The following is a 23,054-nucleotide window of genomic DNA, read 5'->3' as shown; positions in this document are numbered from 1 at the left end:
TAAAGTGTGCATTGCAAATAAAAAGGCTATTTAATGGGCTGCAATTGTCAAAAAGAAACTTTAATAAGCTAAATGCAAATGCGTCGTTTAAAAAAATGTAAAGGCATATATATAATAACTGATCTCGTCTATTTCAGACATCTCTGGTGAATTTGTATATTCTGACACGACACGTCAACGTGTGGTCTTTGAGATGACATCAAGGATCCCTGAAAACAGTGAAGTGACCATGGCAGAACTTAAACTGTTCAAGAAAGCCCCACACAAGCGCTCCATCCCAGAGAGAAAAGGCCACAGGCCCGTCAACAACGCCAGGGTGAGCATCTACTGGGTGGAACCTCAGGGAGACGGGTCCAACCGAACTTCACTAGTGGATTCCAGGTAAGCAGAAACGGCCACAGACAGTCATTAGTCTTTCTCCATTATGCTAATTCCACTGCTGACTGGCGTTAAGGGACACGCATGCTAATTGTCGCAACTATTACCTCCTCAGATTGATTCCCATTCACGAAACCGGCTGGAAGAGCTTTGATGTCACTCAGGCTGTGCACTATTGGTCGAAGAGCCGAATGGAGATGCCAATGCACCTTGAGGTGTGGATCGAGGGCGAGAGACCCGGCAGTTACGCGGCAGAGATGGCCAAGTGTGTCCACTTCACAACTCAAGATCCGAACGACAACACTCTGGGAAAACCCGAGCTTGTTCTTTACACCCTCAACCTCGAGGAGTTTGGGTAAGCGTTGCTTCATTTCTTCATATTCAAATCTTTTCTAGGCCTAGCTACGTATTAGGCTACACCTTGTCAAAAAGTCTTAAATATAATAGTTTTATAATATTATATAATATCAATAGCCTATCTTTTTTGTTTCTTTAATCAGGCTACTTTATCATCATTTCAATAAACGTAACATTTAAACGTAACATTTGCATTTTTTAAATGTAACAAAATGTCTAATGTGCTCTGCTTCAGTTACATTCTCTATTATTGTTAGTACATTTAAATAGGTCTATATAATAGCCTAGCATATATTATTATTTGAGAATATATATATATATATATATATATATATATATATATATATATATATATATATATATATATATATATATACTGAAAATTAGGTTAGCTTGGCTATATGTTTTGTAACTGTGGCAAATTTATATCCTATTTAATTTAAATGTATATAGCCTGTTTTACACGCTATAGGCCTATGTTAATTATTCCTGGATTTTTAAAAATGTTAAATAGTCAAAAGAATCACCCTGTTGTTAGTCTACTGTAATTAAATATGTTTAGGCTACATGTGGTTTATGTCTAACATGATGGGCTGTAAAGCGTTCCGGAATTAATTTCTTCAAAATAAAACGGATGCGTTTAATTTCAAATGCTCATGTGCTAATATTCCTTTATTGTTCACGTTGCAGGTCTAGTGGAGACTGTGAAATTAACAAAGACAGTGAAATGTGCTGCAGGGAAAAATATTTCATCAATTTCCGAGCCTTAACTTGGACCCAATACTGGATCATCGAACCGTCCGGGTATCAGGCGTTCCGATGCAACGGCGGCTGCCGGCAGCCGAAGCGTAATTACGGATACGGAGAGAGAAAGTGCGCGGTTGTGGAGAGCGCGCCGCTACCGATGATGTATTTAGTGAAAAAGGGAGATTATACTGAAATTGAGGTGGCTGAATTCCCAAACATGATTGTTGAAAAGTGTGGATGCGCAATGGATAACATTTCAGTTGTATGAATAGGACTATGCCATTTGCCATCGACCACCAGTCACCACAACGCACTGTACTTTGTTATAGGCTAAGAAAGGGTGTTGGCATCTTAACCTTTATGACATACCTTAAGCACTTTGTATAAATTTGTAAATATTACTAAATCGATATGCATTTATTTTTGCATTTGTATATGATGCCATGAGAAACTGAAAAGATTGAGTTGTAGATGTTATATTTTGAGCAGTAAAAAGAATGGGTTTGTTGTATATGCCACTTTGACTGCATATAAATTAAACTATTTTTCATTGAAACCTCTACTCATTAAGTGAGTTTTCTTCTTCTTAAACTAAAAGAACATTTGCATATTCCAGTGTTTGCAGATGGCCACATGTAGAGCAGACGTAAATAGCCTACACAAGGCTATGTTCTTGTTTACTCTACACACACAAATAATCACTTATTAAACAGAACAATTTGTAGTTGTAAAAGGGGTTAAGTGTCAATATGCTTATTTAAATATACAGGATAAAGGGTTCTGATACAATTAGATTAGCCTATACAAAAAAGTGGTAACCACAAAACTTCAGTTTTCTTCCATTTCTTCAAAAAATGAATGAATAAAGATGCAGTGTGTAATATTTGTGAGGATCTATTGGCAGAAAGGTAATAGAATTTACATATGTTTTCAGTGGTGCATAAAGACTTTACATAATGACCTGTCATGTTTATATTTCCTTAGAATGGGTCATTTCTATCTAGGCTGCTTTCCACTTTTCTACTTTTAGATACACACTCACAAACTTTCCTAAGCACTTCCACTCGGGGGAATCCCTGCCGCCATTTTGAAGTGCGTTCCACTTCATAAAGTGGACTATGAAGTTTATATGGATAGACCTTCTTTCAATTTTGACAGAGGGAGCAAATACTCTTGTCTGGCTATCACCAGACGAAGCAAATTAAAATTGAACATTGGTTTGGGGAGTCTGCTCTGTATTTTCAGAGGCGTAAGATCAATGAGCATTATTTGAATGACTGTATGCAATTGGATAGTTGTTCGTTTAACCAATCAGACCACAAGAGGCGTGAACTCCAATGTACACTTCAAGCAGCTCTATATCCAACAATTTAACTTGATTTAATTATTATTATTATTGATTGTGACGTCACAGCTGACTGTGCTTAAAGGGATAGTTCACCTGAAAATGTAAATTTATGTACAGACCCTCACTTACAGTCAGTGATCGGGTGCTGAAGGCTGTTGGACATAGTGGCACATTAGGTGACACACTTTAACGGTTGAAGTTAAAAAATATAATTCGTGTTCTACTGAAGAAACAAAGCCAACTTCATCTTGGATGCCCTTGGGGTAAGCAGATCCATTTTCATTTTTGGGTGAACTATCCCTTTAACTTAAGTATGATATTTTAATTATTTTGAGAATGAATAGCATAATAGTGTAATGTATTAATTATGTTGAGATTTAATTGCATACTTATAACTTATAGCTTATGTTTGCAGTCAAAGTTAGTACTATATATTTTTTTATTTGTATAATTATATTTTTCTCCAACAGCTATGCCTATAGGATTTTATATCTTTTCTCCAACATATATGCATATAGAATGGAACATAAAATTAATTCATAAGTTAAAAAAGGGGGTTTAAAGTCCTCATGAAATCAAAAATGACCCATTTACTTTGTTAGCACATCTTAGGGTGAACAATTAATCTGTGCAAGTTACACAGAAGAAGAAAAAAATGTTGCGGTAATCTTTAATAAAAATCTGAGAAGTAACTTCCAGTCTGGAAACGGCGTTCCTTCTCAGATGACGACAGTTTGACAGCTTAGGTTTGAACATGCTTACCCACTCCCCTGCAACCATTAGTCTGCATTAAGCGAGAGATGGAGAGTAGGAGTGCTGAAGTAAAACCCTGCCGGAAATACGTCACAGCACTGAAGAAAACTCACTTGCTACTTCCGGTTCACTGGGACTTTAAATCAGCCACAGTGAATTCCAAGTGACCAAGAGCTTAAAGAGTTAGTTCACCTAAAAATGAAATTTATGTCATTAATGACTCACCCTAATGTTGTTCCACACCCATAAGACCTCCGTTCATCTTCGGAACACAGTTTAAGATGTTTTATATTTAGTCCGAGAGCGTATGCAAGTGTATGCACACTATACTGTCCATGTCCAGAAAGGGAATAAAAACATCATCAAAGTAGTCCATATGTGACATCAGTTAGTTAGTTAGAATCTCTTGAAGCATCGAAACTACAATTTGGTCCAAAAATGAAAACTACAACTTTATTCACCATTGTCTTCTCTTCCACGTTTGTTTTCAATCCTCAAATAAAGATTCAAACGGTTATGAATCAGCGGATTAATTCATGATTCAGATCGCATGTCAAACTGCTGAAATTGGCTGTGTCCGAAACCTGGAAAATGTTGCCTTCGGAGCACACATCTGAAGGCAGGAAGGCATCAAGCTGCGTCCGAATCTAATGTTAGCTTCACTTCCTGTCTCCTGAGAGCCCTTCATCTGACCGATTTTTGCAGGCAGCATACATGTATCGTTCGCTGCCTTTGATATCACACAATCCTTTGCTTTCCATTCAGTGACAATTGAGCTGGGGGAAAAAAGATGGCGTCCAGAAGTTGCGTCTGTAGGACAGTTTGTGTGTAAATGTATGTTTTTTACCAACATATTACACTTCTGATGTCACTGCTAGCACGAAATCACTACTGTAGTAATTAAATGTGTTTAGTTCTTAGTTCTTACCAAAGTGCTCTCTATTTGCTGTAGATCATTAAACTGTTACACTACCTTAGAAGTCTGTCCGAAATTAGTTTCGTGAGGTGCCTTCGTGCACAAAACACTGCCTTACAAGTCATTGTCTGATAAGGCAGCGAGGCAACGAGTCAGCTGCCTAGGTTTTTGGACGCAGCCGTGATGTGACATTGGTGATCTAAATCATGAATCGATACGCTGATTCATAACCATTTGAATCTTTATTTGAGGTTTGAAAACAAACGCAGACGAGAAGACTGAATAAAGTCACAGTTTTTGTTATTTTTGGACCAGAATGTATTTTCGATGCTTCAAGAGATTCTTATTAACCAACTAATGTCACATATTGGCAAATTTGAATGATGTTTTTATTCCCTTTCTGGACATGGACAGTATAGTGTGCATACACTTGGATATGCTCTCAGACTAAATATAAAATATCTTAAACTGTGTCTGTAGATGAACGGAGGTCTTAAGGGTGTGGAACGACATTAGGGTGAGTCATTAATGACATCAATTTCATTTTTGGGTGAACTAATCCTTTAATGTGTTCCAAAAAACCTTATGTTTGAGTTCCAGCAGTAGTGGGCACTCGTGCAATGTAAGCAATGGCGCACATCCCAGTGAATGAGATGGAGGGAAGTTAGCAAGTAAAGTCACCATTTTCCACCACCATGTTTCTACAGTGGCCCTAAATGGACAAACTGCTCTTTAGAGTACTAGCTAGTAGCTCGTCTCAGATGACATCTTTGTCCTGTGTCAGCCACCGTAGCTTCTCTGCTTCTAAATGGAGGGGTGAGCGGTTGCAATTCGCAACCTCACCACTGGATGCCGATCAAATTTACACACAGAACCTTTAAGAATAATCGCGCTGTCTTTAAAATCCTCGTCATTTATTTCATGACATTATTAGTAACCATTTTACTAAGTGATATTAAGAGAAATACTTTGCATTAGAGAACAAAACACAATGATTTATCTCAGACATTTATTACATTATTTAATGACATTTCCTTACATTATGAAACACTTGAACATTCATCTCGTTGAAAAAAGAAAACAATGGCAAAATACAAACATCATAAATCTTACCACCTGCCATATCTTAACACATAACGCCACATTTTAGTACAATTTAATAAAGACATTTTCGTCCTCAAAATAGCTCAAGCAAGGGCTGTGTAGTAAGACATAATCGCAAATCTCTCATGCCATGCTATATCCACTAATTTTTATAAGGGACAGGGTCATTATCTCATCCTATATGAAATCATTTTAAGAAAAAAAAACTTGAAACAAAACACTTTTACATCAATTTAAATGGTATAGTTAAAAAAAAAATCCACTTAAACTATTACATAATAAAATACACCAATTTAAGTCAAAAATAGCTGCCCGTTTTCTTTGGCCATTTGGCACTTTATAAGAAATATATTTATTGAAACAAGTCATGGGCCTGTCTTGGTGGAAAACAGGATGTCTTGCTGATGTCATCATGGGTGAGTGATATTGTGGTCTGAATGACGAGTATCAAAACGCAGGTCATTTAAACTGAGAGAATTCATATCATTTAATAAATTCTGATGTAACCTTCCACTCTGCAGTGTTTCACAGCTCAATCCATGTAGCATTAATAATGCATTTGAGAATTTACCATACAAAAGAACTTATGTGCTGGCTGTTATATCTGAAAGGGTTGTCAACAAGGCCACTATTTCAATGCACTGGAAAAGTGGCATTAATAAATAGATCAATATAGTGGTTACTCGCAGAAGATTTTGTATAACCATTTTTAAATGTGTTGCCACAAAATTTTACTCACTAATAAGCTTAACGCACAATATAACTGAAGTTTTTGACGACAAAAAATTGAATTGTGTAAATAAGCCTAAGTTCAATGAAGATACACATTTCATTTTGGCTACTCTTGCTTTCTTGGATACAAATGCATAAATTTACTTTTGAAACTATTCAGTGCATTTCAAGTCACAATAATACAATTTACAAATATTTCCACCGTATGCCCTACAAGATAGGAAGACAACAAAATAATACGTCTTAAAGTGCTGAATTAAGAGACAAATCAGCACTTTGAAATGGATTGTTCAAAATATCAGTCAAAAGCCATAAAAAGTCATAGAAAAGCAAGCACATCTTTTATTGCAAACCTATGAAGTAACTCTTACAGTCTGGGCTAACAAAGAAAACCTTGAATATGCAAATAGCGAACAATATTGTCACTCCTCCACTGAACATGAAAAGTTGCTGAGTAAATATGAATATGACAAAAGCTTTGAAAAGATTGGTTCATAGGGATTTATATGCACTACAACTTACGCAAAGGAACTTAAAATAATAAAATAATTTACAGTGAGTAAAAATGACATTTTACAGAATAAAATTCACAACCCTGAAATTCAAAGCAAGACATATGCAGTGATTCCTGATATAACAATATATCAAAGCTGTGATACAAAATAAAACGGGGAGGAAATACATTTTTACAAAAATCTGAGAGAGTGAAGCCATCTCACATCCATGTAGAACGTAGACTGTATACTTCAGAGGCGGAATGTTTGTTTGCCACTTGCTTCTCATTTAAAAATGGACTTCCTTTAAAAAAATTACAATAAACGAGGACCATAAAAGTGGATGGATATTCTGTGGCTGTGCATCTGAGTGCAACAGAGGCCACGAGTCTTTAATACAAATGTGCACTTAGTAATATCCTGGGTGGTACTGTTGATTCCATGGCTTCTGGTTCCAGAACTAAAGGGTCAAAGAAAGTGTCATCAGACAAATGGACTACAAATTTTAATTTTGTTATGAAGTATTTTGGAAACTATAGCCAATCTTTCATTAGATTTCTCATTGGAAGGACTCATTTGTGACCCAATTATATATTGGCGCTCTCAACATGCATAACTTCACTCACCCCTTGTTGCCAACTCTGGTTGAAGGCTTGAGCGAAAGACCCGTTTTTGTTGCCAAAACCACCACGATTCTGCTGTTGGCCTCCTCTGCCGCGGAATTTCTAAGAATGTGGAAATTCAAAATTACTCTCTCTGTCAAAGTAAGATTAATTTGAGGCTTATAAAATGTACTATATGAACTAAAATTTGGGGTCAGAATTTTTTCTACAAGAAAAGTATTTTATTCAGCATACATACATTAAACTGATCCAAAGTGACAGTTAAAGTGTAAAGAATGAAATTTTAGACTTATGCATATGTGGATAATAATAATAAATTAAAAAGTAGTCCATCCTTCCCCCCTTTAGGAATGAATGGAGTAGTATACACTAAAAACCTAACAAATGCTCAATTCAAACTAAACACGCTAAAACTTTATTATTTTACAATGTCTACATGCATATTTGAATGCATTCTGAAGGACCCAGTGGAACAGCTAATTTGCTCCATATAGAGCTATAAGACCATTTAGAGGTAAAAGTCATGAAATATCTTGTTTTATACTACGGGGCCATTAAATGCTTGAATCTGATGGGCTGATGAGTGTTCTGAGGTGTACAATTATTTTCTGGGAAACGCACAGTGATTGTAGTTCCAGGCCGCTCTATATACCGGATTACAGCTCCATATCAATTTGCATAGTTAACTGTAATAACGAAAATTAGAAGACAAAAAAACTAAACAAAAACCAGCATAAAGCAACTTAAAGGCTACACATGATATTTTTTCACTAGCGAGGTAATAACGTCACTGTTTAGAGACGCACAGAGGTAGCCTAATTCACACAAGCACTCTCTGTGTGTGTCTGTCGCTCTCACTCTGTAATAACTTCATTAATAACTGCAGTAGAATGCTATCAATGGCTTAAGCCTTCTTTACCAACTTTAAAATTACATTTCAGAACTAGCAAAAGAGCTGTTGGATAAGACATGGAAGAAATAGTCCTACTCACAATAGAGATGATCGATCACCAGATCGATGTCTTGAGGTGTGGTAACCGCAGTACAAGCGGAATAATTGACTCTGGGCCGTTGAATTATTAGAAAAATAATGCACAACCGAGGTGTAATAGCCACTCCGCTTCAATTCAATTAATCCTTACATATTTTTAAGGGGTCAGCAAAGACACCCAAACTGATCCAATGTAAGATATTTTGAGCTGGATTATGCACGAGTTGTTTTGAATTTAAGTTGAAATGTGCCTCACAGGAATGACATGTCAAAAATATATATTAAAATAAAAAAATATTATTTTAAAAATTGCAATAATATTTCACAACATACCATTTGGATTGTATTTTGTGCAGTCTTAGTTGTTGAAAGATTTATTTCAAAAACAATAATTGCAAAAGACACAAACTAACCTGCTGAAACTGTCCTCTGTGGTTGGGTCCGCCACCACGGTGCATGTTACCACCTCTGTTCGCAGGCCCTCCACGGCTCATTGCTCCACCCCTGTTTCCCCTCATGTGCCCACCCCTCATGTGCCCACCCCTGGGAGCCATTCCCCGGCTGGACATCCCACCGGCTCCACCTCTGCTGAAGTTGCCTCGGCTATGGAACCCTCCTCTGTAGACAGGTGGTGGTGGCGGCGGTGGCATGTAGCCACGTGGGTGACGATTAAAACCACCACCACGTGGTGCTTGTACTGAAAGGAAAAAAAAAGATTTTAATTTTAAATACAACTTCTTAATGGCAGCTCGCTGAAGAGCACCATGTACAAACATTTTGTATGAGTCCATAAAAGCCTCTTACATCCTCTAAAGTTCCCACGGGGCTGGAATCCACCTCTTCCTCCACGTGGCCCTGGACCACCACCCCTACTGAACTGGTTTTTAGGCCCTTTGCCACGTCCACCTCCCTTTCTTGGGGTCACGGTACCCTGGTTTGCTTTCTTCTCTGGTGGCAAAGCATTCTTACTCTCTTCCTTGTACTGTTCCAAGAGCTTGACAGCCTCCTCCTTCTGCAGTTCCACAAAGGTGACCTCCGAGAAGCAGTCTCCTGCCTCTGGCAATGTGTAGAGACCTGTGGAGAGGTAAACACAGCTTTTGTATACCTAATTTATGTATCAGGTTGTTTTTGCAATGGGGAAATATGACATCACATCTCACCTTTCATTTTTAGAACAGCGTGCTCAGGTACATCTTTGCCATCAGTTTCCGCTTTCTTCTGCGCTCTCTCCTTGAGGGCCTCATCTGTGGGGAAGACCACTACAGCTTTGCGTTGGAAGCCAGCAAACAGACACATCTTCCTTCTCTGGGCCGGTGCAGAGACATTCGTCTGATCCAATATATAGTTTCTCTTTTTGCGGGCAGCAATTTCAATAAATTTGCCCAGGAACAAAGGAGCACGCTGAGAGATGGCAGAGAGCTTTGCTGTGTCTTTGTTTTGCCTCTTCATGCTGTCAATCTGCAAATCCAAAAAAAGGAGATTAGACAAGACGACAGAAATTAAGAAGGACTGGACAAAAAGGTTTAAAAAAAAAAACTCACCATCATCTTCTCCAAGATAGTGTTGGTGCTGAGGATGTTGAACTTCCCAGGGTTCTCTTCAACATGTTTCTTTACCCAAGCAGTTTTTCCAGATCCAGGAAGGCCGACCATGACGATCACCTTGAAAACAACAGTGATTACAATCATATCAATGCATGCACAACATATATTAACCACTATCATGTGGTTTAACACATGTCAAACATTTAGGTTTTTAAATACACTACTGTTCAAAATGTTTTTAAAAGGTCTCTGATGCTCAAAGTTGAATTTACTTAACCAAAAATACAGTAAAAAAAAAAAAAAAATAGTACCATTTAAAATAATATATGTTCATACAATGTAATACAATATAATTTAATACAAATAAAAACAGTATTTATTAGCAATAATTAGGGGTGTAACGATTAGATTCGTATCACGATTTAAGGCTGTCGATACGATTCAAGGGCGATATGATCCGAAACGATTCAGTGACTTTTTAACCGAAAATTGAAATCAGTGTGACTGAAATTAATAATTGCAGGTGAAGTTTCCTAGATTCCTGTTGTTTCTTTTAGAATCAGGTTTCAATTAATTATAAAACAAGTAAACAATTAATGGCAAATGTGTTCACTTTTTTTTTAATAAAGTGCAACCAACAGTTTAGGTTTAATTAACAGGAAGTTAACCTTTTCTGCTCTCATTTTCAAAAAGTACAGAAAGTGCAACCAACATACTACTACTGCTACTTCTGCTTGTTTTTTAAAATAATAATATTACAATATTAATATCAAAAATAAAGTGAAACAAACATCTCTTCAGGCTTAATTAACAGTAGCTTTACCTCCTACTTTTGCTGTTGTTTTTCAACATAAAAATATTACAAATATAATATTAATATCAAAAATAAAGTGCAATCAACATCTCTTCAGGTTGAATAAGCAGTAGCTGAAACTCCTACTACAAACAGCAAGCGACTTAAAGGGTAACTAAACCCTAGAACAACTTTTTTTAGTTAATGATCTGCAAGAATGGAGCTTTATTATTATTGTTCATTGAGTCGAGTAAATGTTTTGACAGTTGGGTTTAAAGTGTTTAAATTCTATAATATATGGTATAAAAACGTCTTAGTGCTGCCCTCTTAAGGTTGAACGGTGGCTACTGCAGTTGAATTTTCCTATTGGACGTTATGGTACTTCGTTATGTAGGTTTGTACTTCCAACGGCTCACTATCCACGCCCCTGGCGCCCTGAGAAATGTTTTCCCTTGATCACATGATGAGAACGGCTTCAGTCCAGTATGAGCGCTCATGTTAAATGAAGTAGAAACATTATGAATGAAACTTTCTCTTCACTTGCTTTCAACATCCTAATTAAGAAAATACAGATATATAATGCAGTTGTAAGTACATGTTAAGCTTTTCTTCTGATAGTTTTGCCACCTGTCATGTCTACAGATAATTTTCATACCTCAGACGCTTTCAGACAAACCCTGACACGCAAATGGTTGCCGTGGTAACGAACAACAAATCCGTAATGTGCTAGACTGCGGGCGTATGTAGTCTAACTTTTATTTAATGCATGAGGAATATTTAATATGAGGAAATCTGTTGTAATAGGCTATTAGGTTTGAACTTATTGGTCCTGTGATTTTTTTTAGTGGCATTCAGTATAAGGATATGGCTGTTCAGTGTTCATAGATTAGTTAGTGATCTCATTCTCTCTTGCGCTGCTGCTTCGCTAGCATGAATGAATGAATGAATGAAAGCATCGTATGCATCGGGAGTTAAAGCAGTTTGAGCCAACAAACTCTGTGTCTACAGACATTTCACCCTCCTCCACTTCAGGTCAAGGTGGTGGAGAGAAGTCCTCTACTTTAGATGACCGCTCTGTTGCAAAACTACTGTCCTCACTCCAGTCACTATCAATCTTTGCGAGTCTGACAGCTGTCAAACAAGTTGTCACTACGGGTCTCAGGTGCACGCCCCCCGCTCAGCGCCGCCCTCGTCTCGTCCCCTCTGTCTCCGCTGGGCTCTGCCCACTTTTGCAGCATTTTTCAAATATTGCCAGAGGGCGGAGTTAGGCTGTGAACAGGGGTTTAGTTACCCTTTAATAAGAACATCTCTGTCTTTACTAAAGTGTTTCCACGTGCTGGACCGCAATGGTGGCTTGATAATGTCTCGCTCGTTGGCTTCTGCTCTGTCATCCGTTGTCATGACAAATCCTGTCCGCACTATGTTTAGTTTTTTGTTTGCGTCGCTGCTGCTGGGGCGTGCGGCTGACGTCACGTATAGGCAGACTGAGTAACGTTTAACGGCTTTATCATTAAAAGTGCTAAGAAAAACCATCCATATAAAGTCTGTTTGTAATCAAATGCGTTATTTCCTATTATCGATACAATCGATTGATTACCTTTTAAAATGATATTAGATCGATACATGTCGTCCGGAAGGCCAACTTGCCGAGCACAGATCGATGTAGTTGGATCATAGGAATATAAATCGATACATTGATGAAGTAGATGAATCATTACACCCCTAGTAATAATGTCTATCTATTAAATTAGAACTTAAAATACATTTTAAAATCCAATGCATTCCTGTTTTGGAAAAGATTAATTTTCTTCAGAAATCCTTCCAATATGCCAAATATTTCTTATTATTACCAATGTTGAATAAAGTTGCACTACTTAATATTTTTGGATGGAGAAAAAAAAAAAAACACTCCTTTGTAATATTTTGTAACTAATTTATCACATCCATGCATAATAAAAGCATGAATAAAAAATACATTCTTAATGGTAGTGTATATTCATATTTCAAAGTTTATAGGTAGAAAAGGAAAAAAATGGTCTGGGGGGGGTGAGTACCTCACAATCTTTCTTGGTCTCCGGTCCCTTAGGTCCTCTGATACGCACATCCACAGGAATTTTTTGCAGGAAGGTGAAGCCCTCCACTTCAGGAAAGAATGGCGTCTCGTTCTGACCAAAATTGAACTCAACAGCACAGTTGTGGCAGAGAACATGGGGGAACAAAGTTTGTTCGGCCAAGGACTCCTTATTGACCTTGAAAGCCACACCAAGGTCCTTGCCATTTTTGGAATATGAAATCTCCACTTCATCAGTTTCAAAATTCTAGGTGAGACAGAATAAAATTACCACCAAGAACATAAATGTGAACACATTGTGAGAGCGACATGAATGCCGGGCCTTACGATGAAGCAGCCGATGACATCATTTTCATCAAAACTCTCCCCGTAGTCTTCAGTCACACAGTTTGAAGTCTTCTTCCCTTTGCCTGAATAGGAGTAGGAATGCTCCTCCTCACCTAGAACAGTAATATAAGAGTCCTATGCGTTAAAAATAATAATTATTACAGTGGCCACATAGGAACAATGTTAATAACTAACTTTACTTACCCAGCAAAAGACTTCCATTAGCCAGGGACCAGCCAATATGGACATCATGGAAGTCCATATTCTTGCTGTTTAAATGCTTGACTGGGATTTTCTCAGTGATCTGCAAATGCAGGAGACATGACATAAATAACATACCGATCTAAAATTCATCACTTCCTCATCTGTTTACATAATGTCACAGGTACTCGCCTTCATTTCGAAGCAGGCTTTGCCCTTGTTTACACCATAGGAGGCACGGCCACCTGCCCAAAGGTAAGCAAAGCTCTCCATGGTAAGGGAGGAGGCGCTGTATCGGTCACGGGAGACTTTGAAATGAAGGTCGCAATTGTCTAGAGACATTGAAAATTGGAAGGAGTTTGTTAGTCCAAGAACAGAAACTTCACACATTTCTACAATCCTGGGGGCCGGACTCACAAACCATTCTTAAGAATAAAATTCTTAACTGCCAATGTCTTATTTTCTAACATAAGAAACAATATAAGAATACTTTGTATTCCCAAAAACGTTTCTTAAAAATGTTACCTTTTTTCTTATGATTGTTCTTAAGATACAAATTTTAAGTATTCATATTCACGAAAATAATGTTCTTAAAAATCATCGTAAATAACTTCTTAAAGTTAGAATAATCTCCTACCTATTTTAAATACCCAAATGTAAGATATTTAACTAATTTATTAGGTTGTTTTAAATATTAAGCATTACAAGTCCACTGCTCGGTCCTTCTCCACAATCTTCCTCAGGGTCAGGTCACCTCTTCTTAGTGTGCAGCGTTTTTTGCCACACTTTTTCCTTCCCACTGAGGTGCCTTGATACAGCACTCTGGGAACAGCCTATTCGTTCAGAAATTTATTTCTGTGTCTCACCCTCTTGCTTGAGGGTGTCAATGAAGGCCTTCTGGACAGTAGTCAGGTCGGCAGTCTTACCCATGATTGCGGTTTTGAGTAATGAACCAGGCTGGGAGTTTTTAAAAGCCTCAGGAATCTTTTGCAGGTGTTTAGAGTTAATTAGTTGATTCAGATGATTAGGTTAATAGCTTGTTTAGAAAACCTTTTCATGATATGCTAATTTTTTAGATTAAAATAGCACCATTTATTTTCTTCATAAGTAAAAAAAAATTAAGATCTTCTTAAGAATATATTTGAGAACTTCTTACGAATTTTTCAAGAATTGCACTTAGGAACAAACTTGAGAATATTTTCATGAATCCAGCCCCTAGTCAGTGAGCTAACAAAGGTTGGTTGGTGTTTTACATCTTCCTAGGCTATTTTTAGGCTGAGTAACAAGCTAAACTATAAAAGAACAACAACAACAAAACACTACAGTATATAAGGTAAAACTAAAATGGATTCAAGGTTGATATTTTCTAAGAGAACTTTTCATAATTTAAAGTATGTTTGAGAGCCCGGACTCTGGCATGAGGAACATAGCAGTGGGTTTTCATTTCTTAAAGCACTCACAGGGATCCAGGCAGACCAGTGTGTCATCAAACTCTTCATCCTCTTCCTCCAGAGGTGGAAGGGGAGACTTGGACCTGAAATAAGAGGCAAAAAGCCATTAATTCCATGAGAAAAACAAACAAATTGGACTCTGATGGACTGGCATGCTTCCCATGTCCAGGTGAGGTCCTTCCTCATAGCCACAGCAGCATCAACAGGAGATTTGCATTAACTTACATTGACTGCTCACAACATTTTTACTGTTTTGTGACTTGACAATTATGAGTACAAAATGTGCCATCATTGCTTACCAGTTTACCCCATGAAGAAGCCTGAAAGAAAACTTGGTGGTGAAATAGAAAGTGGCCATGTCTATGTAAGAGAGGGTGTATTATCTTTTCATTTAATTAGGCATGGACTGAAAAAGGCTAAGGATATTTATATAATATCTACATGCAGATTTTTCTGGAAAAGTCAAAACAAGCTTAAGACAATACAGCTGTTTTGGTCCATCTTTGCCTATACAGACAATACAAAAGACAACAAAAAGGGTATAAATTAATAATTTCTATATAAAGCAAATTTAGAATAACAGTTTATAATACAGGACACATGGAAATAGAATTTTCCCATTATGACAAAATCCGACATTCTAGAATGTAGATAGCACACAGTATCTTTGCCAAATAGACTTTTAGGCACTTGTTTTTACAAACTGAAGGAGGAATTGAAATTGTTTAACATGGTAACCAAAGAGAATGCCACAGATGTCACCTCAGGGCCTGTAATGACAGGGTCATTAAACATGTCTTTACATTTCTGAGTATGGGAGTTGCCACAATTGTAAAGTTCTCCCAGGCCCTATAAATTCAAGTGTCTGCCCAGTCAAGATGATCCTTTTAATAAACCAATAGCTTTTCATTGGAAACTGGGTCAGAAATTGCTAGAATTTCTGTTAGAAAAATAAACTTCTACAGTAAAACTCGCAAAGTATCAAACACCTTTGGAGATTTTTTCAGTCTTGAGCCCCTACTTTTGTAATTTAGATACATTAAAATATTTACATTTTTTTTTTTCTATATGCTGAAATGAAAGAAGCAGACTCAGACATTTTGCCATCCAAACATTGGTTCAGAAAATTAAACCTAGGCAGAAGTTTCTTAAAGAATGTATTCTGTCTGGAATTGGGCACCACACACTTAAGAGAAAGAACATGCATTATGGAAATAAATGTCATTTTCTTAATGCAATGTGAAGAGTTGCAAGTTTGCAAATGGTTGGTTGAACTTACCTGACGACCACAAACGAAAAACTTTAAAAGGAAAAGTTACTACAATTTGCACATTATCTAAATACACAAAAATGAAACAGAAAAATATACAATTTAACCTTTCAGAATTAGATTACACAAAGAAAACAAATCAAAACACACAAACGACGAAGGAACGTCTGAAGATTGAAACAACAATTTGCTAGATTACCATTACTTAACCGCCCCATTACGTAATGATGCACTGTGCGAACTCTACGCCCCTCCCCCCAGACCCCCCCATGACAAAAGCCGCATCTTGTGCTATCGTCATTGGTCGCTGTCTGAATCGCCACACGCGCATACAGTCAGCCTGACAACAGCGTGAGTGTGTGTGTAACAATAACAGTTATTTTCTAATAAAGCACTTTTAAAATGTTGTAGTTTCATGAGCTTTCTGAAGGTAAGGTGTTTTGTATTAGCCAGGAATGACCCCCAACAAAGTTTTACTTTAAGAGGTAGATGAGGGTTGCATTTTTTTAGGTAAGGCATTGGCACTTAAAGCCAATATATATATTAAAAGTGGCACTTCGGGGATAATGAAGGCCATTACTCCCATCCTTACCGGCTGTATTTGCTTTCTTCAATAAATTCAAAGTAGCCCCTTCCATGTTCCTCTCGGCGTCTCTTAACACCCTTCTTATTCTTCTGATCAGCACTGATGTCTTTGTCCGCATCCCCTTTGAAAATAAAACAAACAGTAATGAAATGCCCGGACGTGTTGGACCCTGGGTTTTAAGGGTGGCCCACACGGCAGGAGTGCTCGGATTTCAGAGTTACAAAATGAACCGACCACCTCTGATCAGACAGAATACTTTGCTTGGTTATGTCATTATGGCATACAGGATTCAAATTGCAAGCATTGATCTGATTGCATACAGCAGATCAGACAAATGTAAGTGGTGCAATTACTCTGTGTTTTAAGTGCTTTTCTCTACAATATGTAATGCATTCACAACCAAATACATTTTTATAAGATTGTTTTTTGTATATTTAGCCTATTGAAGCGGGCTAGCCAGACAATGTTTAAATATTTGACGACAAACAACATCAACACATCTTGAACTGACCTTGTGCGGAAGTAAATGGCGCCTTCTAGCCAACTGAATCGAAACTACACAATGCACCTTTCTTTCGAGGCTCTAAATACTTTTCCGCCACCGTATAATACACAAACTGTATCACCCGCCGAGAATATTATTATTTCACTATAATCCCCGCACTACTGCATTGTCTACCGTGAGGTTTTGTGCAGAGAAACATATGTATCCGCGCTAGGGCAACCCGCCATGAGCATGCAACGAGGCGATCCTCCCGCGAGACAATTCGCGTTTTCTGAAACTAGCTAAACCGAGAAAAAGAGACAAAAGAGAGAGATAAAAACAATATATAAAGCATACAAATCAATTAGATGTACACTAGAATATAAATATTCCCTTTATCGTAACGAAATATCAACAATAACCAACAAACCTCTAACAACAAAGGGCTCGCGCGGGTGATTTGAGTAGATTTGCTGACGCGACTAAAAAGAATGAAACCATCAAAATCTTAAACTCAACTCAGTTAGAACACTTGGAAACAATCTAGTAAAGTGAAACCGACAGGATTAGCTCGTTAGCTATCTACACAATAGCCACCGGTTAGCCGTTAGCCACGTATGCTAAAAGATGATCTCACCGGCTTCAAAGCGCACGTGAACATGATACTCCCGGCGTCTAGAATGCCATTTTTTGACTCAAAAAGCTCACCCTCTAATGGATGAGATTCAGGCTCACCGTCTTCATCGTCGATTTTGTCAATGATTTCGTCGTCGTCCTCCTCTTCTTCTTCATCGAAGGCTTTGTCCATTTCCACGCCGGCGTCCCCATCCTCCTCCTCACCCATTTCGTCGTCCTGACCATCACCCACAACAGCGGCATCACTCTTGTCTCCATTTTGCACCTCGGCCTCCATGCTCTCTCCCTCTGGCTCTTCTTCGCCAACGCTATCTTGTGCGACTGCAACCCCGTTTCCATCGCTTTCTTTTTCTTCTGGTGCTTCTGCCGCGACAGTTTCTTCATCTTCGGTCAGGGCCTCTGCGTCGAGCGCGGCCTGCAGCCGCTCCATAAGCTCGGCCTTCAACCCCTTATCGGAAAGCTGACGCTTCTTGAGCTCGTCCTTCAACTCGTTCACCTTAAGCTTTTTTACGTTGATTTCACTCATGGTGTCGGTTGAATGTATATGGTCTATGAAAACTAGAAGACTCGATTGTTAGAATGTTGCAGTCCTGGGAGAGCCGACGGCCGCTTTGCTTCTCTGAATTGCGCACAGCAGCGGTGTCGGGGATTCTGCGTTTGTGTGTCCACCGGCAAAACAATTCAATGGCGCCTGGTGCTAGACCCCTCCCAATGCAACTGCACATGGGCGTGTTCAAACCTATGGTTCAAACGCTAGATGCCTACGACCATAAAGACTGTTCCTGAGTAGGGCCCCTGCGGGTCTTTAAAAAGTAGTTCGCATAAGTTCTGCTATAATTAAGGACTTAAATCAAAACACAAAGTTTAAAAATCATGACATTCAACTTTAATGTTGAAAAAAAAAATGTTTTCCAAACCAATTATCGCATCTTTAAATCATACATTCACTTGAAATTGTAAAAAAAAAAAAAAAAAAAAAAAAAAAAAATATTGAACAACATTAGCCTATAAGGGAGTTTATGCCTAAAGCAAGAAAAATATTGTTAAATTATTTGAATTAAATTAAAAAAAGTTTGTGTTTTTCTATATATATATATATATATATATATATATATATATATATATATATATATATATATATATATATATATATATATATATATATATATATATATATATATATATATATATATATATATATATATATAGTTTTACACATTTCCCACTTGTGTATCATAACTGGGTTGTAAGTGCTGATTCAAAATGCCAAAAGAAGAAACAGGAGCAAGAGACAAAAAATAGAGAGTAGGCAATTTATTGAAAACTGCATTTAAACTGAAATAGGCTGTTTATCAGCTGATCAAAAGTTTAAGACCATAGCCATAAAAAGGTCAAATCTGCACACAAAAATGGCTTTCATGGCATTGTCCTTCAAGCAGTCATACTGTCAAGATCTCCTGATGGCAAAGGCAAAAAGGCTTTCTCTCTATGAACGTGGTAGGATTGTTGAGCTGCACAAGCAAGGCCTTTCGCAACGCGCCATCGCTGCTGAGGTTGGACGCAGTAAGACAGTCATTTTACATTTCTTAAAAAATCCTGAGAGTTATGGGACAAAAAAGTCAAGTGGTAGACCTAAAAAGATTTGCCTGTTCAGAATTTCCAAGGGAGTACCTAACATGGGACATTGAAAAGTGGAAGAAAGTTTTATTCTCTGACGAGAAAAAATTTAACCAGGACGGTCCTGATGGCTTCCAACTTTACAGGCATGACAAGGAGATCCCACCTGAGATGTTTTCTACGCGGCACAGTGGAGGAGGCTCCGTCATGATCTGGGGTGCTTTTTCCTTCAATGGGAAAATGGAGCTTCAGGTTGTGCAGGGGCGTCAAACGGCGACTGGCTATGTGGATCTGTTGCAGTGGGCATCCCTCTTGACCGAGGGCCCCCGTCTGTGCGGTAATGACTGGGTCTTTCAACAGGACAACGCTGCAATTCACAAAGCCCGTCTGAAGAAGGACTTCTTCCAGGAGAATAACGTTGCTCTTTTGGACCATCCTGCGTGTTCCCCTGATCTAAATCCCATTGAGAACATTTGGGGATGGATGGTAAGGGAAGTTTACAAAAATGAACGTCAATTCCAGACCGTGGATGCCCTTCGTGAAGCCATCTTCACCACATGGAGCAACGTTCCCACCAGCCTCCTGGAAACAGTCACATCAAGCATGCCGAAACGAGATTTTGAAGTGATAAACAAGAACGGTGGGGCTACTCACTACTGAGTCCTTTTTTGACACTTTTAGTACTGTTGTGCGTTTTTTTTTTTTGGGCTATGGTTTTAAACAAGATTTTGTTCAGGAGTGTGTATATATATATATATACAGGGAGTGCAGAATTATTAGGCATGTTGTATTTTTGAGGATTAATTGTATTATTGAACAACAACCATCTTCTCAATGAACACAAAAAACTCATTAATATCAAAGCTGAATATTTTTGGAAGTTTTAGTTTGAGCTATTTTAGGAGGATATCTGTGTGTGCAGGTGACTATTACTGTGCATAATTATTAGGCAACTTAACAAAAAACAATTTATACCCATTTCAATTATTTATTTTTACCAGTGAAACCAATATAACATCTCAACATTCACAAATATACATTTCTGACATTCAAAAACAAATCAGTGACCAATATAGCCACCTTTCTTTGCAAGGACACTCAAAAGCCTGCCATCCATGGATTCTGTCAGTGTTTTGATCTGTTCACCATCAACATTGCGTGCAGCAGCAACCACAGCCTCCCAGACACTTTTCAGAGAGGTGTACTGTTTTCCCTCCTTGTAAATCGCACATTTGATAATGGACCACAGGTTCTCAATGGGGTTCAGATCAGGTGAATAAGGAGGCCATATCATTAGATTTTCTTCTTTTATACCCTTTCTTGCCAGCCACGCTGTGGAGTACTTGGACGAGTGTGATGGAGCATTGTCCTGCATGAAAATCATGTTTTTCTTGAAGGATGCAGACTTCTTCCTGTACCGCTGCTTGAAGAAGGTGTCTTCCAGAAACTGGCAGTAGGACTGGGAGTTGAGCTTGACTCCATCCTCAGCCTGAAAAGGCCCCACAAGCTCATCTTTGATACCAGCCCAAACCAGTACTCCACCTCCACCTTGCTGGCGTCTGAGTCGGACTGGAGCTCTCTGCCCTTTACCAATCCAGCCACGGGCCCATCAAGACTCACTCATTTCATCAGTCCAAAAAACCTTAAAAAAAAAAATCAGTCTTGAGATATTTCTTGGCTCAGTCTTGACGTTTCAGCTTGTGTGTCTTGTTCAGTGGTGGTCGACTTTCTGCCTTTCTTACCTTGGCCATGTCTCTGAGTATTGCACACCTTGTGCTTTTGGGCACTCCAGTGATGTTGCAGCTCTGAAATATGGCCAAACTGGTGGCAAGTGGCATCTTGGCAGCTGCACGCTTGACTTTTCTCAGTTCACGGGCAGTTATTTTGCGCCTTGGTTTTTCCACACGCTTCTTGCGACCCTGTTGACTATTTTGAATGAAACGCTTGATTGTTCCATGATCACGCTTCAGAAGCTTGGCTATTTTAAGACTGCTGCATCCCTCTGCAATATATCTCACTATTTTTGACTTTTCTTAGCCTGCCAAGTCCTTCTTTTGACCCATTTTGCCAAAGGAAAGGAAGTTGCCTAATAATTATGCACACCTGATATAGGGTGTTGATGTCATTAGACCACACCCCTTCTCATTACAGAGATGCACATCACCTAATATGCTTAATTGGTAGTAGGCTTTCCAGCCTATACAGCTTTTCAACAACATGCATAACGAGGATGATGTGGTCAAAATACTCATTTGCCTAATAATTCTGCACTCCCTGTATATATATATATGTATGTGTGTGTTTGTGTGTATATTACTGTGTATAATTATGTCTACACACATATACACACATCATAAATATATTTAAGAAGTAAAACAATTAAAAATTTATTGCAAATAAAAATCAAATATATTTAATGCTACAAGCTTGGCACACCTATTTTTGGACAGTTTCTCCCATTCTTCTTTGCAGGACCTCTCAAACTCCATCAGGTTGCATGGGGAGCATCGTGTACAGCCATTTTCAGATCTCACAGATGCTCAATCGGGTTCAAGTCTAGCCTCTGGCTGGGCCACTTAAGGGCCTTCACACACACATATATATATATATATATATACAGTGCCTTGCGAAATTATCCGGCCCCCTTGAACTTTGCGACCACATTTCAGGCTTCAAACATAAAGATGGGGCAAGGCACTGCAAGTGGGACACGATCATGAAGTGGGACACGATCATGAAGTGGAATGAAATTTATTGGATATTTCAAACTTTTTTAACAAATCAAAAACTGAAAAATTGGGCGTGCAAAATTATTCGGCCCCCTTAAGTTAATACTTTGTAGCGCCACCGTTTGCTGCGATTACAGCTGTAAGTCGCTTGGGGTATGTCTCTATCAGTTTTGCACATCGAGAGACTGAAATTTTTGCCCATTCCTCCTTACAGAACAGCTCGAGCTCAGTGAGGTTGGATCGAGAGCGTTTGTGAACAGCAGTTTTCAGTTCTTTCCACAGATTCTCACTTGGATACAATTCTGGAAAGTATGTATACAACAAGAAATAAGATAAATATTTAGAAATTAAACAGTTAGAGTACACTTTATCAATTTTTACTTTGTCTTTTTATTCTCTGAAATGTTCTGGGGAGCCCATTAAACCTTCTGGAGGACCACTGGGTGTCCCGGGACCCTAGATAGATAGATAGATAGATAGATAGATAGATAGATAGATAGATAGATAGATAGATAGATAGATAGATAGATAGATAGATAGATAGATAGATAGATAGATAGATAGATAGATAGATAGATAGATAGATAGATAGATAGATAGATAGATAGATAGATAGATAGATAGATAGATCTCCCCATCTTTTGCCCCATGTTGAGAGTCTTTTAGCCTGTTTTCAACAATTAAATGATATTCCTGTTTGGCCTTGATCAAGGTGGCGAAACAGGGGCAGCTGGGCTTTAAAGGGACAGTTTGCTCTAAAATGAAAACTCTTCCATTAATTGATAACCATGTCATTCCAAACCTGTAAGACTGCTCAATTGATGTATTCGTTTTACAATCTCTTTATGTACTTCTTGAAGCATCAAAAAAGTGGAAGTTGCATAGCTGTCAATGGAGAGACA

The 23,054-nt window shown here is 38.2% G+C and overlaps 2 protein-coding genes across 3 annotated transcripts in view; one reads left to right on the top strand and one right to left on the bottom strand.

Moving 5' to 3' along the window:
- The window catches only part of lft1 (lefty1), a 7,994-nt gene extending 6,180 nt beyond the window's left edge, over nt 1-1,814 (top strand). The window contains exons 3-5 of the mRNA XM_067417810.1: nt 138-381; nt 494-733; nt 1,426-1,814. Of these exons, the coding sequence (XP_067273911.1) occupies nt 138-381; nt 494-733; nt 1,426-1,750 (809 nt within the window). The 3' untranslated portion in view covers nt 1,751-1,814. The remainder of the gene's footprint in view (nt 1-137; nt 382-493; nt 734-1,425) is intronic.
- Nucleotides 1,815-6,654: 4,840 nt separating this feature from the next.
- On the bottom strand, nt 6,655-18,513 carry hnrnpub (heterogeneous nuclear ribonucleoprotein Ub). 2 transcript variants are annotated; one of them, XM_067417801.1, is made up of 13 exons: nt 17,879-18,513; nt 16,693-16,807; nt 14,840-14,913; nt 13,572-13,711; nt 13,383-13,482; nt 13,179-13,291; nt 12,835-13,098; nt 9,985-10,104; nt 9,604-9,901; nt 9,248-9,517; nt 8,857-9,140; nt 7,456-7,554; nt 6,655-7,289 (listed from the first exon to the last, which is right to left on the bottom strand). In XM_067417801.1, the coding sequence occupies exons 1-13, from the start codon at nt 18,330-18,332 to the stop codon at nt 7,239-7,241; spliced, it is 2,382 nt and encodes a 793-aa protein (XP_067273902.1). In that variant the 5' UTR covers nt 18,333-18,513; the 3' UTR covers nt 6,655-7,238. The 2 variants fall into 2 exon arrangements, with proteins under 2 accessions (XP_067273902.1, XP_067273903.1); XM_067417802.1 differs by having other exon boundaries at nt 17,906-18,512.
- Between the last annotated feature and the right edge of the window lie 4,541 nt (nt 18,514-23,054).

This window comes from Pseudorasbora parva, chromosome 15 (assembly GCF_024679245.1).
Source record: "Pseudorasbora parva isolate DD20220531a chromosome 15, ASM2467924v1, whole genome shotgun sequence".
Taxonomy (NCBI): Eukaryota; Metazoa; Chordata; class Actinopteri; order Cypriniformes; family Gobionidae; genus Pseudorasbora; species Pseudorasbora parva.
The sequence above is the reverse complement of the archived record's forward strand: the minus strand, read 5'-3'. Positions and strand labels throughout refer to the sequence as shown.

Excerpts from the sequence above, each read along its gene's own strand:
- hnrnpub (XM_067417801.1), bottom strand. The coding sequence starts at position 18,332 with ATGAGTGAAATCAACGTAAAAAAGCTTAAGGTGAACGAGTTGAAGGAC. Across the intron at positions 13,099-13,178 it reads ATGTCATCGGCTGCTTCATC|AATTTTGAAACTGATGAAGT; the intron begins GTAAGGCCCGGC and ends TGTCTCACCTAG. Across the intron at positions 7,290-7,455 it reads ACCAGAGTTGGCAACAAGGG|TTCTGGAACCAGAAGCCATG; the intron begins GTGAGTGAAGTT and ends TTGACCCTTTAG.